Source organism: Oncorhynchus clarkii, chromosome 6 (genome assembly GCF_045791955.1).
Source record: "Oncorhynchus clarkii lewisi isolate Uvic-CL-2024 chromosome 6, UVic_Ocla_1.0, whole genome shotgun sequence".
In the NCBI taxonomy this organism is placed as follows: domain Eukaryota; kingdom Metazoa; phylum Chordata; class Actinopteri; order Salmoniformes; family Salmonidae; genus Oncorhynchus; species Oncorhynchus clarkii.
This window is the reverse complement of record NC_092152.1, coordinates 52,272,727-52,298,699: the sequence shown is the minus strand read 5'-3', so window position 1 is coordinate 52,298,699 and position 25,973 is coordinate 52,272,727. Positions and strand designations below refer to the sequence as shown.

General features: G+C 40.8%; 1 protein-coding gene across 1 annotated transcript in view; it reads right to left on the bottom strand.

Annotated features, from left to right (window-relative positions):
* Nucleotides 1–25,973, bottom strand: part of LOC139412397 (protein kinase C-binding protein NELL1-like) — a 373,856-nt gene that overhangs the window by 196,518 nt on the left and 151,365 nt on the right. Inside the window, exons 10-12 of the mRNA XM_071159206.1 lie at nt 22,000–22,073; nt 11,063–11,162; nt 3,731–3,859 (exon numbers count right to left, since the gene is read on the bottom strand). Of these exons, the coding sequence (XP_071015307.1) occupies nt 3,731–3,859; nt 11,063–11,162; nt 22,000–22,073 (303 nt within the window). The remainder of the gene's footprint in view (nt 1–3,730; nt 3,860–11,062; nt 11,163–21,999; nt 22,074–25,973) is intronic.

Genomic DNA, 25,973 nt, shown 5'->3' with positions numbered 1-25,973 from the left:
TGAAATATACCTGCTGGAGCGTGTGCTACGGGTGGGTACTGCTATGGTGAACAGTGAGCTAAGATAAGGCGGGGCTTTACCTAGCAAATACTTATAGATGACCCGGAGCCAGTGGGTTTGGCGACGAATATGAAGTGAGGGCCAGCCAACGAGAGCATACAGGTCGCAGTGGTGGGTAGTATATGGGGCTTTGGTGACAAAACATATGGCACTGTGATAGACTGCATCCAATTTGCTGAGTAGGGTGTTGGAGGCTATTTCATAAATGACATAGCCGAAGTCAAGGATCGGTAGGATAGTCAGTTTTATGAGGTTATGTTTGGCAGCATGTGTGCCAAACAGCTCATTTGGATGTTTGTTAACACAGTGTCCAAAGAAGGGCCAGAAGTATACAAAATGGTGTCGTCTGAGTAGAGGTGGATCAGAGAATCCCCAGCAAATAGGGCGACAGGCCTGAGAATTGAACACTGTGGGATCCCCACAGAGACTGCCAGAAAAGAGTCGTCCCAAGAATTGAACCCTGTGGCACCCCCATAGAGACTGCCAGAGGTCCAGACAACAGGCCCTCCAATTTGACACACTGAACTCTGTCAGAGAAGTAGTTGGTGAACCAGGCGAGGCAGTCGTTTGAGGAACCAAGGCTGTTGATTCTGCCGATAAGAATGTGGTGATTGACAGAGTCAAAAGCCTAACGTGTGAAATGCTTGATAATGTACAGTTGAAGTTGGAAGTTTAAATACACCTTTTCCAAATACATTTAAACAACATTTTTCACAATTCCTGACATTTAATCCTAGTAAAAAAATCCCTGTTGAAGGCCAATTAGGATCACCATCACTATATTTTAAGAATGTGAAATGTCAGAATAATAGTAGAGAGAATGATTTATTTAAACTTTGGTGTAAAATACTTGTATGTTTGAGGAATTTTAATTATGGGATTTCTGTTGTACCAGAGAGGTTAATCACATTTTTGGAAACCTGAGTTCAATTTCACAAGCCACACCCAGGCCTGATTACTGCCAGACCTGTTGAATCAAGAAATCACTTAAATAGAATCTGTCTGACAAGTAGGCCAAAAGATCTCAAAAAGCAAGACATCATGCCGCGGTCCAAAGAAATTCAGGAACAGATGAGAAACAAAGTAATTGACATCTATCAGTCTGGAAAGGGTTACAAAGCCATTTCTAAATCTTTGGGACTCCAGCGAACCACGATGAGAGCCATTTTCCACAAATGGATAACATTTGGAACAGTGGTGTACCTTCCCAGGAGTGGCCAGCCTACCAAAATTACCCCAAGAGCGCAGCGGCGACTCATCCAAGAGGTCACAAAAGAACCCACAACATCTAAAGAACTGCAGGCCTCACTTGCCTCAGTTACGGTCAGTGTTCATGACTCAACCATAAGAAAGAGACTGGGCAAAAATGGCATCCATAGCAGAGTTCCAAGGTGAAAACCACAGCTGACCTAAAAGGACATAAAGGCTCATCTCCCTTTTGTTAAAAAAACATCATGATGATCCCCAAGACTTTGGGGGAAGTATTCTGTGGACTGACGAGACAAAAGTTGAACTTTTTGGAAGGTGTGCGTGCGTCCCGTTACATCTGGCGTAAAAGTAACACAGCATTTCAGAAAAAGAACATCATACCAACAGTCAAATATGGTGGTGTTAGTGTGATGGTCTGGGGCTGCTTTGCTGCGTCAGGACCTGGACAACTTTATGTGATTGATGGGAACCATGAATTCTGCTCTGTACCAAAAAATCCTGAACTAGAGTGTCCGTTCAGTTCTTGACCTCAAGCTGAAGCGCACTTGGGTTCTGCAGCAGGACAAGGATCCAAAACACATCAGCAAGTCCACCTCTGAATGGCTTAAAAAAAACTAAATGAAGGTTTTGGAGTGGCCTAGTCAAAGTCCGGACGTGAATCCGATTGAGATGCTGTGGCGTGACCTTAAAAAGGTGGTTCATGCTCGAAAACCCACCAATGTGGCTGAATTAAAACAATTCCGAAAAGAAGAGTGGGCCAAAATTCCTCCACAGCGATGTGAAAGACTCATTGCCAGTTATTGCAAACGCTTGATTGCAGTTGTTGCTGCTGAGGGTGGCACAACCAGTTATTAGGTTTAGGGGGCAATTAATTTTTACCCTTAATAAATAAAATCATAATTTAAAAACTACATTTACTTATCTTTGTGTAATATTTAAATTTGTTTGATGATCTGAAACATTTAAGTGTGACGAATGTGCAAAAAAATAAGAAATCAGAAAGGGGGCAAATACTTTTTCACAGCACTCTATGTATGCGGAGTACTCAACACTATACACATCAGCTACTACAGCTACTGAAATGACTGCAACACTTAAAGAGCTGCAGTGAGTTTCAGAATGGATGGCAAGGATTAAGTTATTGCTAAATATTTCAAAAACTAAAAGCATTGTATTTGAGACAAATCATTCACTAAACCCTTAACCTCAACTAAATTGTGTAATGAATAATGTGGTGAATAAACTGCTTGGAGTAACCCTGGACTGTAAACTGTCATGGTCAAAACATATTGATAAAACAGTAGCTAAGATGGCGAGAAGTCTGCCTATAATAAAGCGCTTCTTAACACTATCAACAAGGCAGGTCCAACAGGCCTTAGTTTTGTCACACCTGGACTACAGTTCGGTAGTGTGGTCAGGTGCCACAAAGAAGGACTATTGGCTCAGAACAGGGCAGCACATCTGGCCCTTAAAAGTACACTGGGAGCTAACATTAATTATATGCATGTCAATCACTCATGCCTCTAAGTGGAGGAGAGATTGACTTCATCACTACTGGTTTTTGTAAGAAGTGTTGACAAGCTGAATGTACCGAGCTAGCACACAGCTCGGACACCCATGCACACCGCACAAGGCATAACACCAGAGGTCACTTCACAATCCCCAAGTCCAGAACAGACTATGGGAGGCGCATGGTACTACATAGAGCCATGACTACATGGAACTCTATTCCACATCAGGTAACTGATTGAAGCAGTAGAATCAGATAACAAAAACAGGTAACAATACACCTTATGGAACAGCAGGGACTGTGAAGAGACACACACAAAGGTACCTACACACACATGCACACACAAGCGCTAGCACACACACTCTCTACACACATACATTGTAACATTGTTGTATGGTGGTATTATACATGTTGTATTGTAGATATGTAGTGGTGTATTCATGTTATATGATGAACTGCTTTATATTTCGTTTTATGTAATGTAAGTGCCTTAATGTTTTTGGACCTCAGGAAGAGTAGCTGCTGCCTTAAATACAAATAAATACAAATACATGTTGTTTCTGAAATGTCCTGCTAAAGCCAGAGGTAGTTGAAAATCTCGTTAGCCAAGCTCTCTCTCTCAGGCATCTACTGTATGGAATGGGCCAGGCATCTCACATACCAACATATCCACTCAACCATAGAGATAATATAATTCAATATAATTCAGGAATCTAGGTACAGATCTAGGATCAGCTTCCCCTCCCACAACCTTAACCATTAGTGGGGGAAATGCTAAACTGATCCAAGATCAGCATGCAGGGGCAACTTCACTCTTCTCCTAGTCCTCTTTGCAATAAAGAAATACATCTTCCACATACACAAAACAAGCTCTAAGTCTACGCGTCATATACCCAGCTAGTTCAGAGTCTTCTACCCAAAGACCCAGTCAAATAGTTCACAGCTGCCTACCTTCACAGTATGTGGAGTCCCCATGGATGGAGGCAAAGCCGCTCTTGCACTCACACTCAGCTCTGGTATTCCGGTTTTTACACTCCGAATTTTCCCCACAAATGAGTCCCTCTGCACAGAAGTCGTAGCCTGGGAGAGAGGGGGACAAACTTCTGACTCAATAGTCTGGGTTTGACTGAGATCACACAGGGTGCTGACAGTGGGGTTGGGCGAAGTGGTGAGGTAGAAAATGAGCCATTCCTGGAAAAAGCTTGTAACCCAAAATCAAATTTTCAGGAATTGGAGAATTATAACACAAACTCAAAGTTCACAAAACTATAGTACCAAGAGAATAGAATGTGGCATGGAAACGCTATGATTTTGTGCAATGCTTTGAGTTTGTAGCTTTCCCCAGACAAACACACATATACAATAAATAATCTACAGGAAAAATGCCTGCTGAGAAGAGCGAGTGTAATCCATTAAACAGGTGCACACAGACAGACAGCCAATCTACCAGACAACCAGACAGACAGACTGATGACTGACAGACACAGACAGGCAGGCAGGCAGACACAGGCCTGCATGTACAGTAGACGACTCAGTCGTCTCCTCTCTTGATCTGAACCCTTCTATCCCTTCATTCCCAGTAATGAGTAGTGCCAGTCCAACTCTCTGTGAAAACCCCCCTCTGAACCTCAGTGCTTAGGGATCTATTAGAATTCTACATTCTCTCTATCTGTCTCTCTGTTGTTCTCTTTCAGTGCTTTCTAGACGGTTTTTGTAGTTGAGAGGCTTATGGATGGCTCTGTCCTTACTTATAACAGAGCAAAACTATGTTATGCATAGCATGGAGGGATAGGGCCCCCCTCTGCTTCCAGGGGGTTTCCAGTGGAGTTGTGACGGGCTTAACATTTTGGGGGTGTACCTGGGCTCAGAGAGGTGGGTCAGGAAGGACTGACAGGGGCTGTCACAGGCAGTGGTGTCAAGACTGGCCAGGTGGCTTCTGTCCCAAGTAGGGGGAGGGTGCTGATAATCAACAACCGGGTGGCATTCTTCCTGTGGCATAAACTGTCTGTGGCATAACCCCCCCCCCCCCACCCATGTCTGTCTACGATGGAGGACAGGGCCTGGTAGAACTGGAGAACAGGGTGGCTGCATTACAACTAAAGGTGGCACAGAGACTGCTGTACCATACTGATGTCGGCTGGAGGGAACCAGAATGCATGCTGATAGATTAGGGTTGGACCGGCAGCTGTTCCTCATGAGGCTGGAGAGGCTGAGTACAGCAGGTCTCTCTGATTTTTACTCTGCAGTGCTGAGGGCCTGGCAGCGGCTAAGGACCACACGAGAAGGCGGTCTGTAGCCTGGGCTGTGGGTGTGGGAGGAGCCTATCTTCCACAATCTAGAAATCCTTTTGAGATCGGTTCAATCGGCCACCCTGCAGAAGCGACTGATGGCAGCGGGTTTACTGGGTGACTTCGGCTGTCGAGGGGTTTAAAGCCTTGGAATACCTGGCACAACATACAGGACTAACATACTGTATATTAGGCTGCTGGAAGAAATTCCTGGGGGAGGTCCAGGAGGCACTGTCTGAGCCGGTAAGGGGGGTGTTGGAGCAGCCAAAGGGGGAGGGGCCACAATGTTTCCACCACTGCAGATGACAGCAAAGACAGGAAACTGGCAAGGGGATATGGAGGACTTGTTACATTTTAACACTCCAAGCCCACTACAACCTCTGCATTAAAGTGAGGAACATTAGGAGCCTAACAGGAGTGAAGGCACATCAGTGGTAGGGGATATGTGTGGCGGAGAGTGTGGTGCGTTTTAGATGGAGAGGCTCTACAAACTCCCAGTACCAAAGATATCAGGGGACCTCCGGTGGAGGGTTCTACATGGAGACCTGGCCACTAATAGCTGGTTGGCATTGGGCGACAGGTTCAAAGGTGGGGGGATAACAGCCCCTCTACTATTATTTAATGGGATGTTCTCTGCGCGCCTTAGAGTGGAATTTGAGTTCTATAAAATGATAAAAAGTGTGGAGATGTTCCAGGAGATATGGTGTGTTGGTGAGGCCGTCTGTATAGCTGGGGAAGATTGGTTGGATATACAGTTGTTGAAGTGGTGAGGTTTTGGTTATTGTGATGTATGATGTTGTTTTGTATCAAGGGGTAGAGGGCAAGGTGATACAGTGGGGAGAACAAGTATTTGATACACTGCCGATTTTGCAGGTTTTCCTACTTACAAAGCATGTAGAGGTCTGTAATTTTGATCATAGGTACACTTCAACTGTGAGAGACGGAATCTAAAAATCCAGAAAATCACATTGTATGATTTTTAAGTAATTAATTTGCATTTTATTGCATGACATAAGTATTTGATCACCTACCAACCAGTAACAATTCCGGTTCTCATCTTTTTCTTTAAGAAGCCCTCCTGTTCTCCACTCATTACCTGTATTAACTGCACCTGTTTGAACTCGTTACATGTATAAAAGACACCTGTCCACACACTCAAAGACTCCAACCTCTCTACAATGGTCAAGACCAGAAAGCTGTGTAAGGACATAAGGGATAAAATTGTAGACCTGCACAAGGCTGGGATGGGCTACAGGACAATAGGCAAGCAGCTTGGTGAGAAGGCAACAACTGTTGGCGCAATTATTAGAAAATGGTTCAAGATGACGGTCAATGACCCTCGGTTTGGGGCTCCATGCAAGATCTCACCTCGTGGGGCATCAATGATCATGAGGAAAGTGAGGGATCAGCCCAGAACTACATGGCAGGACCTGGTCAATGACCTGAAGAGAGCTGGGACCACAGTCTCAAAGAAAACCATTAGTAACACACTACGCCGTCATGGATTAAAATTCTGCAGCGCACGCAAGGTCCCCCTGCTCAAGCCAGCGCATGTCCTGCCCATCTGAAGTTTGCCAATGACCATCTGGATGATCCAGAGGAGGAATGGGAGAATGTCATGTGGTCTGATGAGACAAAAATAGAGCTTTTTGGTCTAATCTCCACTAGCCGTGTTTGGAGGAAGAAGAATGACGAGTACAATCCCAAGAACACCATCCCAACCGTGAAGCATGGAGGTGGAAACATAATTCTTTGGGGATGCTTTTCTGCAAAGGGGACAGGGCGACTGCACCGTATTGAGGGGAGGATGGATGGGACCATGTATCGCGAGATCTTGGCCAACAACCTCCTTCCCTCAGAAAGAGCATTGAAGATGGGTCATGGCTGGGTCTTCCAGCATGACAACGACCCGAAACGCACAGCCAGGGCAACTAATGATTGGCTCCGTAAGAAGCATCTCAAGGTCCTGGAGTGGCCTAGCCAGTCTCCAGACCTGAACCCAATATAAAGCTGAAAGTCCGTATTGCCCAGCGACAGCCCCGAAACCTGAAGGATCTGGAGAAGCTCTGTATGGAGGAGTGGGCCAAAATCCCTGCTGCAGTGTGTGCAAACCTGGTCAAGAACTACAGCAAACGTATGATCTCTGTAATTGCAAACAAAGATTTCTATGCCAAATATTAAGTTCTGCTTTTCTGATGTATCAAATACTTATGTCATGCAATAAAATGCTAATTAATTACTTAAAAATCATACAATGTGATTTTCTGGAGTTTTGCTTTAGATTCCGACTCTCACAGTTGAAGTGTACCTATGATCAAAATTACAGACATGCTTTGTAAGTAGAAAAACCTGCAAAATCAGCAGTGTATCAAATACTTGTTCTCCCCACTGTATATATTTTTGAAAGGGGGGGGGGGGGATGGGGGGGGGGTGGTTTGAGGTTTTAATTAAATGAGTATGTATCATTAAAGAAAGATAAATAGTCTCTCTCTCTTTCCCTATCTCTGACATGTTTTTCTCTCTTTATCCCTCCTTTTCCTTCTCTGTAATCTCTCTTTCTCGCTCTGCACATACTCTCTGTCTCTGACATTTCTCTCTCTTGCCCTCTGTCTTTCTTTCTCTGTCATATTCTCTCTTTCTCTACCTCCCTCCCTCCCTCCTTCTCAGAAGAGGTCTTACATGTACAAAGAATCAGAATGTCAGAGGTGGAAGTTTGGCTGATGCCATGAGGGAGATATAAAGGAAATGCACTTGCAGGCCTACAGTGGTTCTTCAGGTAAAACTTGTGTCATATGGTAGCACACCTTGCGGGCTGTCGCAGAATTCCATGGCACGTTATTTAGTTGTCAGCCATTGTTGCCATTAATGCTAGTTAGTGTTAGTTTGAGCACCAGAGGGCATCTTTGAGAAGCATTTGACAGTCTTCAATATTGGCTGTACTAGAGAATTTAAAATATTTTTTGTAAGAACATAGTATATGGGATTGATTTTAAGAAACTTAGCTTAAATAATTTGATTAATATTATGGTGTTTCTATTCCAAGAAAAATTACAAATTAAACGGTCAGAAAATATGGCGCTGCACAACTTGACCGGTCGGGAGTAGGCTACAGCACTAAGAGAATAACATAAATGCAACAATGTCACAAATAATTGAACACACACAATTCTTAAAACTCTACTGCTTTAATATTTAATCATTTCTGCCCTCCAAATTCATACTCATTATATAAATAGGCCCATGTGCACCTTGATATTGGGGGTGCGCCATGTGGCCTAATGGAGAAAGGGTGTGTGCCAGAATTCACAGTTTGCTACGGTTGTTTTCTGTCCCTGTTTTTAGAAGGAGAGAAATCAAAAGCCCACCGCCTGGCCAAACCCTCCTCTAACCCGGACGACGCTGGGCCAATTGTGTGTCGCCTCATGGGTGTCCCAGTCGCGGCCAGGACGGGTATCGAACTAGCATCTGTAGCAATGCAGTGTCTTAGACCACTGCGCCACTCAGGAGGCCCCATCCACAAAGTGTTTAATGCTGATTATTGCCTTGCACAAAGTATCAAAATACTAAAATACAACTTAAACAGAACTTTTAAAGAATTTAATTTAAATTTTTTGATCACAAAACAATGAGAAAATGTGTAAAATAGATAATTAATAAAATGTTAATTATATATAGCAGCCCGTGTCGGCCCGAGCCCAATCATCATCAAGAGATATGCTGGAGCCTATGTCAGAGAGGTGTTTTTGGGACCACATCGTGTCTGTTGTTCTGCTAATAGCCCTTGTGAAAACATGTTTTCAAAAGGCCTCCAGGGCTGACAGAGAAGTTCCTTACTTTCCCCCCCTTTCACTTGTCTCTTCCATTTATTCCCATAGTAATTTGTGATGGTTTGCATTGCAAATGAGGGCATAAACTGGGTCAAGACGCCAACAGAGTAAGTAGACCTTTATGTAAAGGTTAAATAAAAGAAATAAACCTACAACACTTAACAGCACATTACTCAACACTAGTAAGACTCATGTCGCCTACAGTAGGCCTACAGTATATCCCCATAATTGTTTTTCAATGACGTGACTCTCCGTCAATAATTTCATTTTGAGGATTGGAGGATTCTAAATGAATATCCAACGGCAATTTTTGTGAGGGCAAACTTGATCTGTGAGAATATCTAAGGGGCTTTTATCTAATTGTAAATAATAATAATAATAAATCGCTTTGTTTAAAAAATAACACATTTTTAGATTATTTTATTTTCAAATAACCTAAAGTGGGCCATTCTTGAACATGGGGTGAGACATTCTTACTAATTTGTAAATAAAGCCAGTTTGTTATTTAGAATGATTTATTTCTGTTTTTAGCGGGAGAGAAACAAAAAGCCCACTGTGCCTATTTTTTGGACAAGGACATCCAGGCCGGCCAAACCCTCCCTTAACCCGGGCGACACTGGGCCAATTGTGCGTCGCCTCATGGGTCTCCCGGTTGCAGCTGGCACGGGTATCGAACCAGCATCTGTAGGGTACCATACTAAACCACAAATGACCTCTAAATCTCGCAGCATAATCTAAAAAATAATTGTTGAGCAACCACTGTACAGCGTGCACACACATCACCCAATCCCAGTGCAATGGAAGAGGTAGAATAAGCCGATTTAATGACTATCCAATATATCCAATATAAAAGGCCTCGTCCAAGGAGATAATGGCAGGTTATGAGTGGGAGATGTACTGAAAGGGAAAATACTCTCCTCTGCATTGCATTGATGTTTGACTGAATGGCCAAATACATAGACCAAATGATAAGGCTTGGATTAACTAATTAGAATTTGTTCAGGTGAAATTGACCATATTAATCTCCAAGGTGGGCATATTTTTTCCACATATCTCTCATTCACAGTAGTTTCACAGTCACCTACCTCTAACGGTTTGTGTGTATTCAATCTATTTTCAAAATTACCCATGGATGTCCTTTCGCTGCCAAAATGGTAGAAATTATACAGACCATTCTGCTCCGAACTTCAACCATCAACGGATGAAACATTCATGTAGGACGTAAAGAGACAAATATGGCCATTTGAGTAACCCTGTTCCCTACATAGTTCACTACTTTTGACCAGAGCCGTACGGGCCCTGGTAAAAAGTTGTGGACTATACAGTATAAGTGCACTATATAGGGAATATGGTGCCATTTGGGACACATACCTGGCTCCACTCGAACAAGCATCAAGCTATGATTGGCTGTTATCTTCTCCATGCTCTCATGATTGGTGCCAGGGCCTTTTAACCTCTCTTGGGTAGGGTGCAGTATTTTCACGTCCGGATGAAAAGCGTGTCATTTTGTATGCATTTTGATGGAGGGAAACTGGGTGGATTTATCACTGAAGCGCGCCAGCTAAACTGAGTTTTTATGGATATAATGAAGGTCATTATCGAACAAAATGACCATTTGTGATGTATCTGGGACGTTTTGGAGTGCCAACAGAAGAAGATCAAAGGAAAGGCATTTATTATATCGCTATTTCTGACGTTCGTGGTGCACCTGCCTGGTTGAAATATGTTTTTCATGCTTTTGTATGCGGGGTGCTGTCCTACGATAATCGCATAGGGTGTTCTTTCGCAGTAAAGCCTTTTTGAAATCTGACACAGCGGCTGGATTAACAAGAAGTTAAGCTTTATTTTGATGTATTACACTTGTGATTTTATGAAAGTGAAATATTTATAATTCTGCAGTTTGAATTTCGCTCTCTGCAATTTCACCAGATGTTGGCCAGGTGTGACGCTACCACCACACCTGCCCATAAGAAGTTAATCACTGGGATGGTCCAATGGAAGACAAAGGGTATTAAGGGTGGGACCAGTGGTAGACAACAATGAGGAATGATTCATACTCAGTAAATGTTGGGCAGCAGAAGATGATGGCTCAGCCAATGAGATACTGCAAGGGGAGAGGGAATGAGGGCTGAACCAATAGCAAGCAACTTTATATTTGAAGGACCAACCTTTGCAGATGTTACAGCACCTGTTGTCAGGTAGGATCTGTTCATTGAGGGTGCAGTTGAGCTCTGGACAGTTCTCTGTCACTCTCACCATCATCCCGTTCTGCAAAAAACAAAACAAATACACACATTGAAGCAAATAAATTCAATACAACTTTATTAACAATAAATTAGAATTAGCATGTTAGCGATAGGTTGTTTCCAATAGTTACATGATGTCAACAAATTATGGACTTTCGTAGCATATGGAAAAGCACAGATGCAAAAGAGAAACAGACCCACTTTGAATATGACAAGGTCAAAACTAGATTTTTTTCATATTACATGTACAGTGTTATACTGTATGTAAGTTGGTTGTTTGAGTAAATTAATGTGCTTGCATCCTTGTAGCAGAAGGATAATTACATTTTAGACTGATCCTCAACACTTGCAAAAACAGAAACAAACTACAGAATATAGGCACAATACCCACAACATGAATGTAAATGCATAGAGACAGGGATATACACAGATTCACAAAGAAAGGGAGAGAACACAGACTTTTGCCTCTATAAAACGGTCTTCCTCATCCAGCAATGGGCTTTCGAAATAAATAGCTACAAATACAGTTACACGCCAATCTGTCTCAGTTTCCGCTCCTCCGGTCCCTGTGTGCCTCTCAAAGTGTGAGGCATTGCTTTGACCCCTTATATAACTCTCTCTTTCAAAGTTACTTCAAAGTCACCCCCTTCCAGGTGCGACACCAAATGGATGTGTGTCCCAAATGGCACAATATTCCCTATATAGTGCACTACTTTTGACTAGAGCCCTATTGCCCCTGGTGAAAAGTAGTGTACAATTTTTTATATTTTATTGATTCCGGATCCCGATTAGATGCTGCAAACGCAGCAGCTACTCTTCCTGTGGTCCAATCACAATTACATACAATAAAACAATACACAACACAACACACTATTACACACTACTCTACCATAACATACAGTATCTACAATACAAAATCAATAATACAGCAAAATAACAATATTAAAATGTATGTGCATGTGTGGTAGCATGTGTTTGAGAATGCAGTGTGTGTGCCTGTGTGTGTTTGTCTCATTACAGTCTGTGCTGTTCTGATTTTACTGCTTGACTGAGTTACATGATGTGAGCAATTATCCTGGCTCGCAGTCGGAGTTCCAATTCATCCAAAAGGTGTTCAACGGGGTTGAGGTCAGAGCTCTGTGCAGGCCAGTCAAGTTCTTCCACACCAATCCCAACAAACATTTCTCTATGGACCTCACATTGTGCATTGTCATGTTGAAACAATAAAGGGCCTTCCACAAACTGTTGCACAAAGATGGGAGCTGCCGAAAATGCAGTGCTTCTTTGTCAAACGGTTTTGTTATATTTCAGTCTTCTTTCAGTTGAAGTCGGAAGTTTACATACACCATAGCCAAATACACAGTTTTTCACAATTCCTGACATTTAATCCTAGTAAAAATTCCCTATCTTAGGTCAGTAAGGATCACCACTTTATTTTATGGATGTGAAATGTCAGAATAATAGTAGAGAGAATGATTTTTCAGCTTTAATTTCTTTCATCACATTCCCAGTGGGTCAGAAGTTTACATACACTCAATTAGTATTTGGTATCATTGCCTTTAAATTGTTTAACTTAGGTCAAATGTTTCGGGTAGACTTCTACAAGCTTCCCACAATGTTACATTTTCTATAGGTTTGAGGTCAGGGCTTGTGATGGCCACTCCAATACCTTGACTTTGTTGTCCTTAAGCCATTTTGCCACAACCTTGGACGTATGCTTGGAGTCATTGTCCATTTGGAGACCCATTTGCGACCAAGCTTTAACTTCTGATGTCTTGAGATCTTGCTTCAATATATCCACAACATTTTCCATGATCTTTGTCCCCATCTGCAAACCGTAGTCTGGCTTTTTTTACGGCGGTTTTGGAGTAGTGGCTTCTTCCTTGCCTAGCGGCCTTTCAGGTTATGTCAATATAGAACTCGTTTTACTGTGGATATAGATACTTAAGTTCCTGTTTCCTCAAGCATCGTCACAAGGTCCTTTGCTGTTGTTCTGGGATTGATTTGCACTTTTCGCACCAAAGCATGTTCATCTCTAGGAGACAGAATGTGTCTCCTAGAACGTGTCTCCTAGAACGTGTCTCCTAGAACGTGTCTCCTTCCTGAGTGGTATGACGGCTGCGTGGTGTTTATACTTGCGTACTATTGTTTGTACAGATGAACGTGGTACCTTCAGACGTTTGGAAATTGCTCCCAAGGATGAACCAGACTCCTGGAGGTCTTGGCTGATTTCTTATGATTTTCTCATGATGTCAATCAAAGAGGTTTTGAGTTTTAAGGTAGGCCTTGAAATACATCCAAAGGTACACCTCCAATTGACTCAAATAATGTCAATTAGCCTATCAGAAGCGTCTAAAGCCATGACATAATTTTCTGGAACTTTCCAAGCTGTTTAAAGGCACAGTCAACTTAGTGTATGTAAACTTCTGACCCACTGGAATTGTGATACAGTGAATTATAAGTGAAATAATCCGTCTGTAGAATAATAGTGAAGACATATGAAATAACACATATGGAATCATGTAGTGACCAAAAAAAGTGTTAAACAAATCAAAATCTATTTTATATTTTTTATTCTTCAAAGTAGACACCCTTTGCCTTGATGACAGCTTTGCACACTCTTGGCATTCTCTCAACCAGCTTAATGAGGAAGTCACCTGGAATACATTTAAATTAAATTGGAATACATTTTAAGTTTCTTGATAAAGTTCATTTGTGGAATTTCTTTCCTTCCTAATGTGTTTGAGCCAATCAGTTGTGTTGTGAAAATGTAGAGGTGGTATACAGAAGATTGCCCTATTTGGTAAAAGACCAAGTCCATATTATGGCAAGAAGAGAAACGACAGTCCATCATTACTTTAAGACATGAAGGTCAGTCAATCCGGAACATTTCAAGAACTTTGTGCAGTGCAGTCGCAAAAACCATCAAGCGCTATAATGACACTGGCTCTCATGAGGATCGCCACAGGAAGGGAAGACCCAGAGTTACCTCTGCTGAAGAGGATAAGTTCATTAGTGTTAACTGCACCTCAGATTTCAGCCCAAATAATGCTTCACAGAGTTCAAGTAACGGACACATCTCAACATCAATTGTTCAGAGGAGACTGCATGAATCAGGGCTTCATGGTTGAATTGCTGCAAAGAAACCCCTACTAAAAGGACACTGTCATGTCTTTGGCTATCATTAGTGTGATGACAATTATTTTATCAAATCGATTAACTATGTTAAATTACTACGATAATTAAATTACTCATGTAACAACTAACTCATCAGTAATTTTGGGGCACCATGATTAACCTTTTCACACGTGAGCTCCAAATATTTCTAATGGTCGCCCCCAGCGGGAGTTGTTTTATGCACGTGCTGTCAGAATGCACTCAGTGTTCCAAAACGTGATTATTACGCAGGACAGTTAAACCCTTTACAATGAAGATCTGTGAAGTTATTTGGATTTTTACGAATTATCTTTGAAAGACAGGGTCCTGAAAAAGGGGCATTTCTTTTTTTGCTGTATTTATATATGTATATACATACACTACCGTTCAAAAGTTTGGGGTCACTTAGAAATGTCCTTGTTTTTAAAAGAAAAGCACATTTTTTGTCCATTAAAATAACATTGAATTGATCAGAAATACATTGGAGACATTGTTAATGTTGTAAATGACTATTGTAGCTGGAAACGGCAGATTTTGTTTTAATGGAAAATCTACATAGGCGTATAGCGGCCCACTATCAGCATCCATCGCTCCTGTGTTCCAATGGCACGTTGTGTTAGCTAATCCGAGTTTATTATTTTAAAAGGCTAATTGATTATTAGAAAACCCTTTTGCAATTATGTTAGCACAGCTGAAAACTGTTTTGTTTACTAAAACTGGCCTTTTTTAGACTAGTTGAGTATCTGGAGCATCTGCAGTTGTGGGTTCGATTACAGGCTCAAAATGGCCAGAAACAAAGACCTTTCTTCTGAAACTTGTCAGCCTATTCTTGTTCTGGGAGATTAAGGCAATTCCATGTAAGACATTTCCAAGAAACTAAAGATCTTGTTCAATGCTGTGTACTACTCCCTTCACAGAACAGGACAAACTGGCTCTAACCAGAATATAAAGAGGAGTGGGAGGCCCCGGTGCACAACTGAGCAAGAGGACAAGTACATTAGAGTGTCTAGTTTGAGATACAGATGCCTCATAAGTCCTCAACTGACAGCTTCATTAAATAGTACCCACAAAACACCAGTCTCAACGTCAACAGTGAAGAGGCGACGCCGGGATGCTGGCCTTGTAGACAGAGCTCCTCTGTCCATTGAATGTGTTATTTTGCCCATCTTACGCTTTTCTTGATGGCCAGTCTGACATATCATTTTTTCTTTGCAACTCTGCCTAGAAGGCCAGCATCCCAGAGTCGCCTCTTCACTGTGTACTGGTATTTTGCGGGTACTATATAATGAAGCTGCTAGTTAGATTTGGGCATGTCATTTTAGGCAAAAAAAAATTAAACACTGTTTCCCATGCTTGTTCAATGAGCCACAAACAATTATTGAGCATTCACCTGTGGAACGGTCGTTAAGACACTAACAGCTTACAGAAGGTAAGCAATTAAGGTCAAAGTTAAGAAAACTTAGGACACTAAAGAGGCCTTTCAACTGACTCTGAAAAACACCAAAAGAAAGATGCCCAGGGTCCCTGCTCATCTGCGTGAACATGCCCTAGGCATGCTGCAAGGAGGCATGAGGAGGAGATGCACTGCAGCACTTAATGGCCACACCAGATACTGACTGTTACTTTTGATTTTGACCCCCTTTTGTTCAGGGATTCCATTTCTGTTAGTCACATGTCTGTGGAACTTGTTCAGTTTATGCCTCAGTTGTTTATGTTAATACAAATATTTACACATGTTAAGTTTGCTGAAAATAAACGCAGTTGACATTCAGAGGACGTTTTTTTGTTGTTGTTGCTGAGTTCATGTATGTATGGAGTATAATGTTGTTTACAGTTTTATTCACGTTTTCAATGACTGGTGAAAATAATGCATTACGATTATTGCATATATTGTAATGGACACCTATGATGTGTGTAAAATACTTTTTTGAAGGCTGTATTGATTATAATGAGCTAAGCTATTTGCCAGCTGCAGTGGCTTGAGAAAGTCTTCACCCCCATTGGCATTTTTCATATTTTGTTGCCTTACAACCTGGAATTAAAACAGATTTTTGGGGGGTTGTATCATTTACACAACATGCCTACCATTTTGAAAATTGAAAATATATATATATATTTTTTGTGAAACAAAAAACAGAAACCTTGAGCGTGCATAACTATTCACCCCCCAATGTCAATAGTTTGTAGAACCAAATTCTGCAGCAATTACAGCTGCAAGTCTTTTGGGGTATGTCTCTATAAGCTTGGCACATCTAACCACTGAGAGTTTTGTCCATTCTTTAAGGCAAACCTGCTCCAGCTCCTTTAAGTAGGATGGGTTCCGCTGGTGTACTGCAATCTTTAAGTCATACCACAGATTCTCAATTGGATTGAAGTCTGGGCTTTGACCAGGCCATTCCAAGACATTTAAATGTTTTCTTCTTAAAACACGAGTGTTGCTTTAGAAGTATGCTTAGGGTCATTGTCCTGCTGGAAGGTGAACCCCTGTCCCAGTCTCAAATCTCTGGTAGACTACAACAGGTTTCCATCAATAATTTCACTGTATTTAGCGCCATCCCTCATTCCTTCAATTCTGACCAGTTTTCCAGTCCCTGCTGATGAAAAACATTGTGATGAGAGGTGTTGGGTTTGTGCCAGACATAGCGTTTTCCTTGAGGGCCAAAAACCTTCTTCCATATGTTTGGGGAGTCTCCCATATGCCTTTTTGTGACCACTCTTCCATAAAGCCTGCTGTGTGGAGTGTACGGCTTAAAGTGGTCCTATGGACAGATAGTCCAATCCCTGCTGTGGAGCTTTGCAACTTCTTCAGCCTTATCTTTGGTCTCTTTGTTGCCTCTCTGATTAATGCCCTCCTTACTTGGTCCGTGAGTTTTGGTGGGTGGCCCTCTCTTGGCAGCTTTGTTGTGGTGCCATTTTCTTTCCATTTTTTAATTATGGATTTAATGGTCTTCCGTGGGATGTTCAAAGTTTCTGATATTTTTTTATAACTCAACCCTGATCTGTACTTCTCCACAACTTTGTCCCTGACCTGTTTGAAGAGCTCCTTGGTCTTCATGGTGCCGCTTTCTTGGTGTTGCCCCTTGCTTAGTGGTGTTGCAGACTCTGGGGCCTTTCAGAACAGGTGTATATATACTGAGATCATGTGACACTTAAATTGCACACAGGTGGACTTGCACTAATTATGTGACTTCTGAAGGTAATTGGTTGCACAATATCTTATTTAGGGGCTTCATAGCAAAGGGGGTGAATACACATGCACACACCACTTTTCAGGTGTTTTTTTGTGTGATTTTTTAAATTTCACTTCACCAATTTGAAATATTTTGTGTATGTCCTTTGCATGAAATCCAATTACAGGTTGTAACGCAACAAAATAGGAAAAACACCAAGGGGGATGAACACTTTTGCAAGTCACTGTATGTGTGACGCCATGTTTGTTGACATTATATAATACATTCTGGGTGTCACATAATCTGCCAGACCAAATATTTAATATTGAGGTGAAGGAATGGTTCACTCATCTTTCGGGTAAACTTCCGGAAGTGAATGAAGGGAAGTGGATGATCGTAGACGACACAACCCTTTCAACTTGAATACTATAAACAGACCAAACTCATATTTTCTCCTCTTATTATCTTTGGATGATGTGACAAAACAAACATGGCGGTGTGCACAAACTACTTTCGATTTCTAGAAAGTGTTTTACTCAATTATTTCGATCAATGGCGAGCTCACCCGTGATATGAATTATTAAAAATAGTAATTGCTATTAGCTAATTCATATTGTAGTTTCTGTCAGCCGAGAGTTATAAAAATATGACCGCTTGTGTTATGTCAATCTTTCCTCCGTTAGTGCTAGGACAAATGTAGCCCACATTTTTCCTGTTTGGATGATTGTGTTATTTGTGAATGTCTAAACATTGCATGCAAAAATAAACTGCTCACATTCTGGACATAACTTTGTAAGGACTGTGTTTGTGCAAAATGTTTCTGAAAAAACAGTCAGGCCAGCTCAAATGCTGATTGTTGCGTCATTCGAAACTGGACGTTCTAAATACGTGTTCTAATCACACCGGTTTGATCGTACGCTACAGGTACAACTGTAGAATGATTGGTACATGTGAAAAGGTTCATGAGTTACCGTTTTCTGAATGAACTCTATAGATAGAAATATCTCTTACATTTCAGTCATCAATCAGTCATTAATTAATTATATTCTACCAGTCTCATTCTGAGTGTTGCAAAATCCTTGGATGTCTGCACGAACCCTAGAATAAGTGATGAATCAGCGATACACAAATTGTCTTAATTATTTATTTACTAGCTAACTAAATAATCACACAGAATTACACAAACAATATAGTTATTTGGTACTAACACAATGCGATTCAAATCCCTTGTGGACTAAACTCGATATGACGGCTTGGTAGACAATGAAAAGGGGTGGAGACAGATAAAGAGCGGAAAAGACAGAATGGACCCACTACATACATACAGCTCAGAACTATGCTCATGGAAATGTGAATACTTGTCACACCCTGACCATAGAAAGCTGTTTATTCTCTATGTTAGTTGGGGTGTGATAGTGACTAGGGTGGGTCATCTAGGTGATTTGTTTGTCTATGTTGGCCTGGAATGGTTCCCAATCAGAGACAGCTGTTTATCGTTGTCTCTGATTGGGGATCATATTTAGGCAGCCATGTCCTCATTTGTGATTTGTGGGATCTTGACTATGTTTAGTTGTAGCACTGTTAGCTTCACGTGTCATTTGTGCTTTATTGTTTTGTTTGGTGAGTTTCGATTTATTAAAATATGAGGAACTGTACGCACGATGCGCCTTGTTCCAATCATTTCAATGAACGTGACAATACTTTGCACATGAATGGCCACTCATTTGAAAAAATTGCAATGTGCATATTTACGTGTGTGTATGTCTTTGCTGTCTCTCTGTTGAATACACTCAATCCGTCTGGGGAGTAATTTGACAGAAAGTCTCTGGTTTGTCCACCAGAGATCAAAGTATTTCGTAGTTGTAGCTGAATGGATACGTCAGACGTACCAATGGTCATTTGCTAGGCAAATGTTCTTTAGAGTGGATCCTTCAGAGTACCTCCCTGTGGTTCTCGGTCGAGGTTACCAGACTAAAGTACTTAAACAGCTGCAGACTGAATTTTCCTGTGTAGTCTTCCTCTTCACTCGAGAAAGTTTCAAAGTTTCTTAATCATTCATTACGCCCAGTTCACACCGTCTTTAGTTTTAAACCATTTCTCAGCCATGTAGCCACCGCTTCACGCTGTTTGGTCTATATTTAAATTGTCAACCATTCCAACAAGTAGCCACAGCTCCATGTTTTCTGGTCTTTAGTTTTGTAGATTTCTTAACTATTCGTGCGTCCTCTGGTCTATATAAATGTTGTCACGAGTCCTAATTAAGAACTCGGGGAAAGGGGGAGTTCCCTCCCTTTGTCTTAATGTCTGGGCTCATGTGGGCATGGCCACTGACTTGGTTAAGACTTTATATGAAAAATATAGATTTAATTTAGAAGGCCAACATCACATTACATATTCTCACAAATAGTTCATTGTTTAATCATATCAGTTCCCCAACATTTGGATGTCAATCTTATCACTGGCAAATATACACATTCAGACATACAGTTATGTTGTTCTACTGTCCTTAGTTACATCACCAATTAGTAATGAATTCGACAGGATTGTTTTTTAAGTATCCATGGACCATTCCAACTGTTTGGAATACAGAAATATTGTTTAATTATTCAACCTTTTGATGTTACCATTTTGGCGAGAGGAATCTCCTTGTAACAAAAGGGTTTATTTCCCCTCAATACTACCAAGCGCAAAGTTTCTACACAATATTTACAACCGGTCATAAAACTGGTGGGGGAGAGGGAGAGTGGACCTGGTGCCTATGATCCTCACCCAAACAGGGCAAGTCATGACAACACCAATGAGAAGAAGAGACTTGCTTGAGCCAAGAAACACGAGCAATGGACATTAGAGAAATTTGAGATTTTTGGTTTGGCGCGTCTTTGTGAGACACAGAGTAGATAAACAGATGATCTCTGCATGTTTGGTTCCCACCATGAAGCACTTGAGGAGGAGGTGTGATGGTTTGGGGTTGCTTTGATGGTGACACTGTCTATGATTTATTTCGAATTCAAGGCACACTTAACCAGCATGGCTACCACAGCATTCTGCAGCGATACGCCATCCCTTCTGGTTTGAGCTTAGCAGGACAATAATTTGTTTTTCAACAAGACAATGACTCAAAACATACCTCCAGGCAGTGTAAGGGCTATTTGACCAAGAAGGAGAGTGATGGAGTGCTGCATCAGATGACCAGGCCTCCACAATTTAGATGGTTTGGGATGAGTTGGACCGCAGAGTGAAGAAAAAGCAGCCAACAAGTACTAAACATATGTGGGAACTCCTTCAAGACTTTTGGAAAAGCATTCCTCGTGAATCTGGTTGAGACAATGCCAAGAGTGTGCAAAGCTGTCATCAAGGCAAAGTGTGGCTACTTTGAAGAGATTTGCTTAGCACTTTTTTGGTTACTACATGATTCTATGTGTGTTATTTCATAGTTTTGATGTCTTCAATATTATTCTACAATGTAGAAAATAGTACAAATAAAGAAAAACCCTTGAATCAGTAGGTGTGTCCACACTTTTGACTGGTACTGTATGTCATTGAACTGGGCAGTTCTCCACTTTAACAACCATGGTGGCAGATGAATGAGACTGTAATCTCTGTCTGAAGGAAAGCTACCTACAGAGCACTGAATACCACTGTAAAGTCTAAAGGGGGCCTTAAAACCCTTTGCCTGTCTGCCTGGCTCGTCTCTTTGTAACCAATTACACCAGTAAAACACACTTCCCTCTTAAAAGTGCCTTTTAAGATAAATGGCAGCACATAGAGAAGAGGGTTCTTTTTTCCCTCAGCGGAATAATGACTTTAATTATAGTCTACCACAATGCAACACGGTCTCTGTGCTGCCTGCACCTTAAATGTAATATGCGACCCAAATGGCAATGTATTCCCAATAGTTCACTACTTTTGACCAGGGCCCATAGGATCCTATAGAGGGATCGTATTGGGAGTCAGCCCTGCTCCTTAGATTTACCCCTAAGTCAATTCAAACAGCCCTTTGTTTCTATGTTCATAAATTACTCCCAATTACCCTCATATCTCACCCATGGATGAGAAATAAAAACAGAAAGATTGAACAGATTGTGTCTGGGCTCTGAGAACTAATACATTCAGTTGGATAACTAAATAACACAGAAATAAATCTACAGAACTGATTTGTACAACTTTCTTGTCACGATACTAGTATCACAATAATATGATACTCAATTCTTCATGGCAAGAAGGAAAACATGAAGCACACTCAACTCTTTGAAAACCTGCTTCATGTAAATATTTTGTGTGTAACAGCTTTGAATATATACAAATGTGACTCTGGGTTACTTGTATTGTTGTTTGTGTTTTTGTTTCCAACATTAGGACCGTTTTCCTCAATAAATGAAGTCTGCTTCATGTTTTGTTTCCTTACCATGACTATCATGATTCTTCATAGTACTTCTGGGTATCACGATACTTCACAATAGTTCTGAGTATCACAATAATGATATCGTGACGACCCTAATGCTCTTAGTCAGGGAGGGACGGATCTGTTGTTACCTTGCATTCCGTGCACCTCTTCGTTAGCAGACGCTGGCCCTCTGACAAAGTCTGGGCCATGTAGGTGCATTTTGCTGTGGGGACAAAGGAAAAGTACATTATCATTAGTGATATGTGAGTATATATTATGGTATGTCATGACTCTCCTGGAGGGGGGGCAGTTTTGACACCTTAACACTGTCATAAATTAGGCATCAGGGGAATCTCCCTCTTGCTCTTCAGTATTGGTGAAGGAATGTCCCTTTGTCTACAGAAGACATTTGCCACAAACTATAACGTCCAAAAATATATTAAGATATGAATGTTAACTTCTTTGGGACTGGGGGGCAGAGTACCCAGTGCCCAGAGTAAACTGCCTGCTACTCAGGCCCAAAAGCTAGAATATGCATATAATTAGTAGATTTGGATAGAAAACACTCTACTCAGTCCCAGTTGCTAATATATGCATATTATTAGTATATCTGGATAGAAAAATGTTCGAATGATGTCTGTGAGTATAACAGAACTCATATGGCAGGCAAAAACCTGAGAAAAAATCCAACCAGGAAGTGGGAAAACTGATGTTTGTAGGTTTGTAGGTTTTCAATTGATTGCCTATCCAATATACAGTGTCTATGGGGTCATATTGCACTTCCTAAGGCTTCCACTAGATGTCAACAGTCTTTAGAACATTGTTTCAGGCTTCTACTGTGAATGGGGAGCGAATAAGAGCTGTTTGAACCAGGGGTCTGGCAGAATGCCATGAGCTAAGTCACGAGCGGCCGTGAGAGCGAGCTCCGTTCCTTTTCATTTCTAAAGACGAAGGAATTGTCCGGTTGGAATATTATTGAAGATGTATGATAAAAACATCCTAAAGATTGATTATATTCATCGTTTGACATGATTTTACGAACTGTAATGGAACTGTTTTGACTTCTCGTCTGAACTAAGTGCCTGCGAACGAAAAAGAGGTATTTGGACATAAATGATGGACTTTATCGAACAAAAAAAACATTTATTGTGGAACTGGGATTCCTGGGAGTGCATTCCGATGAAGATAATCAAAGGTAAGTGAATATTTATAACGCTATTTCTGAGTTTTGTGACACCTCTCCTTAGTTGAAAAATGGCTGTATGTTTTTCTGTGACAAGGTGCTGACCTAACATAATCACATGGTGTGCTTTTACCATAAAATGTTTTTGAAATCTGACACAGTGGTTGCATTAAGGAGAAGTTTATCGTTAATTGTGTGTTTATTTCATCAATGTTTATGATGAGTATTTCTGTAATTTGATTGGCTCTCTGAACTTTCACCGAATGTTTGTTTGAGACAATGCATTTCTGAACATAACGCGCCAGGTTTTTGGACATAAAGATGAACTTATCGAACAAAACTAACATTTATTGTCTAACATGGAGTCCTGGGAGTGCCATCCGGTGAAGATCATCAAAGGTTAGTGATTCATTTTAATGCTATTTCTGTCTTTTGTGACACCTCTCCTTCTTTGGAAAATGGCTGTATGTTTTGCTAGGCGCTGACCTAACATAATCGCAACGTGTGCTTTCGCCATGAAGCCTTTTTGAAATCAGACACTGTGGCTGGATTAATGAGAAGTTTCTCTAACATGGTGTATAATACTTGTATGTTTGAGGAATTTTAATTATGAGATTTCTGTTGTTTTGAATTTGGCACCCTGCAATTTCACTGGCTGTTGGCGAGGGACGCTAGCGTCCCACATATCCTAGAGAAGTTAAGCTATGGTCAGTGGGGATCTAAAGAATAATCATGTCACATTTGTTTATTATTTTGTGATGTCATTAAGAATGGTATCAAGAAAATACTGTAACTCGGAAAGAGTACACATTCTATATGTCAAGTTTACATCCAAATGTTGTTGAAAATCTAGAGAATAGATATTAACGTGATTTTAGTTTTCTAATGAGATCATTGTTTTTCATATAAACTGTGCACAGTGATTAGACATGCCCCGAATTAGGTCAGAGAGCTTGTCAGCGTGATAGAACCGCCTTTTTGACAATAGTGCTTAAAATGACTGGCTAAAACTTAACACATCAGACTAAAACATTGCTGGATTGCTACTGGTGTGTAAAGAGGTTGGAAGCAGATCCCTGAATAATTAATTTACACCTGTAAAGCGTGGAGCGTTAGCTACATGTTGGAAATGGTTAGAACTTAGTCTCAACACGAGGTGAAGAAGATAAGCTCACCTACCAGACCAGAAACAATGCCAATCTGCAACTACGCATGTAAAGTGATTTGGAACTTTGACTTTGACTATCTACCCAAGGAAAGAAGGAGAGAATCCCATCTCAGTCAAGCATCTGAGTATCCGCTCTGAAAACACTTCACAACAAGCCAGGACAACTAAGAAGGAGGACATTGTGACCTCTGGTGGACAACCAGATCCTTAAACCTATCGACCCCCTCCCATCGAAGGATTGATTGGTTTCAACAGAGACAGATGACGAACAAAGACATCCACATGTAAATATATGCATTACTTCTTATCCCAAAGTGGGCGATGGTTCATGGGCAAAGTAAATGGTTACTGGGAGCATAGTTTAAAATGTACAATAAGTATTCACTTTGTCCTTTAGTCTCTGTCTCTCTCTCTCTTAACTTCTTGATCCTACTTGAGACGCAGATGTCTCAACTAGGCACCTGGAAATGCAAATGCGCTACGCTAAATGCTAAATGTACTCGTTAAAACTCAAACCTTAATCAAAATTCACATACAGGGTATTGAATTAAAGCTACACTCGTTGTGAACCTAGCCAACAAGTCAGATTTTTAAAATGCTTTTCGGCGAAAGCATGAGAAGCTATTATCTGATAGCATGCAACACCTCAAAATGCCTGAATGCGACGTAAACAAAGACTTTGCTTATCCGGCGCTACACAAAACGCAGAAATAAAATATAAAACATTCATTACCTTTGACGAGCTTCTTTCTTGGCACTCCTATATGCCCCATAAACATCACTATTGGGTCTTTTTTTTGTTTAAATCGGTCCATATATACCCAAAATAGCTTTCTATGGAAGCTGTGTCATTCAGAAAAAAACATTGTTTTTAAACGCTGCGTCATTTTTTAAAATTAAAAAAGTCGACGATAAACTTTCACAAAACACTTCGAAATACTTTTGTAATCCAACTTTAGGTATTAGTAAACGTTTATAATCTATCAAAATGATTACAGGGCGATGTATATTCAATAGCTCCTCGTCTGCAAATCAATGGCTGCCAATGTGCACATTGAAAACATCCTGGTGGAGACCGGAAGAAACGGAATCCTGTTAGTTGGATTTTCCAACAAAAAAGTCCATTGAAAATGACGACAATGGCGACATCGTGTGGAATCTGTATGAATTGCATGCAGATCCATAATTAATTTTGTGCTCTTTTAACAACCCATGAAAGTGACTTATGGAAATTATTTTTAGCTTTCAGAGAGCAGTTTTTCTTGCGTTTTTCAATGAAACACACAATCTGTTATAGTCACAGCCGTGATTTAACCAGTTTTAGAAACTTCAGAGTGTTTTCTATCCACACATACTAATCATATGCATATACTATATTCCTGGCATGAGTAGCAGGACGCTGAAAAGTTGCGCGATTTATAACAGAATGTTCGAAAAAGGAAGGGGTAGACTTAAGAGGTTTTAACACCTCTCCATCTAACATTTTGTTGTAACAAGCCGTCATATCTTGTCAGTCCACAAGGGATGTTTGTCTCATGTGAGTGTGTATGTGTATTCTGTGTTATTATTTAGTTGGTTAATAAATAAATAATTAAACCATTTTGTGTATTACTGAATAATCAGCAAAGATTGAGGTTCTTGCAGATCCAAGAGGGTCACGACTGTTCAGAATGAGAACTGACATGAGGTAATGATTAATAAGTTACTGTTATCGATATATTTATATCTTCTAGAGTTTAATTCAGGAGATGGTAACTAGTTAAACAACTTCT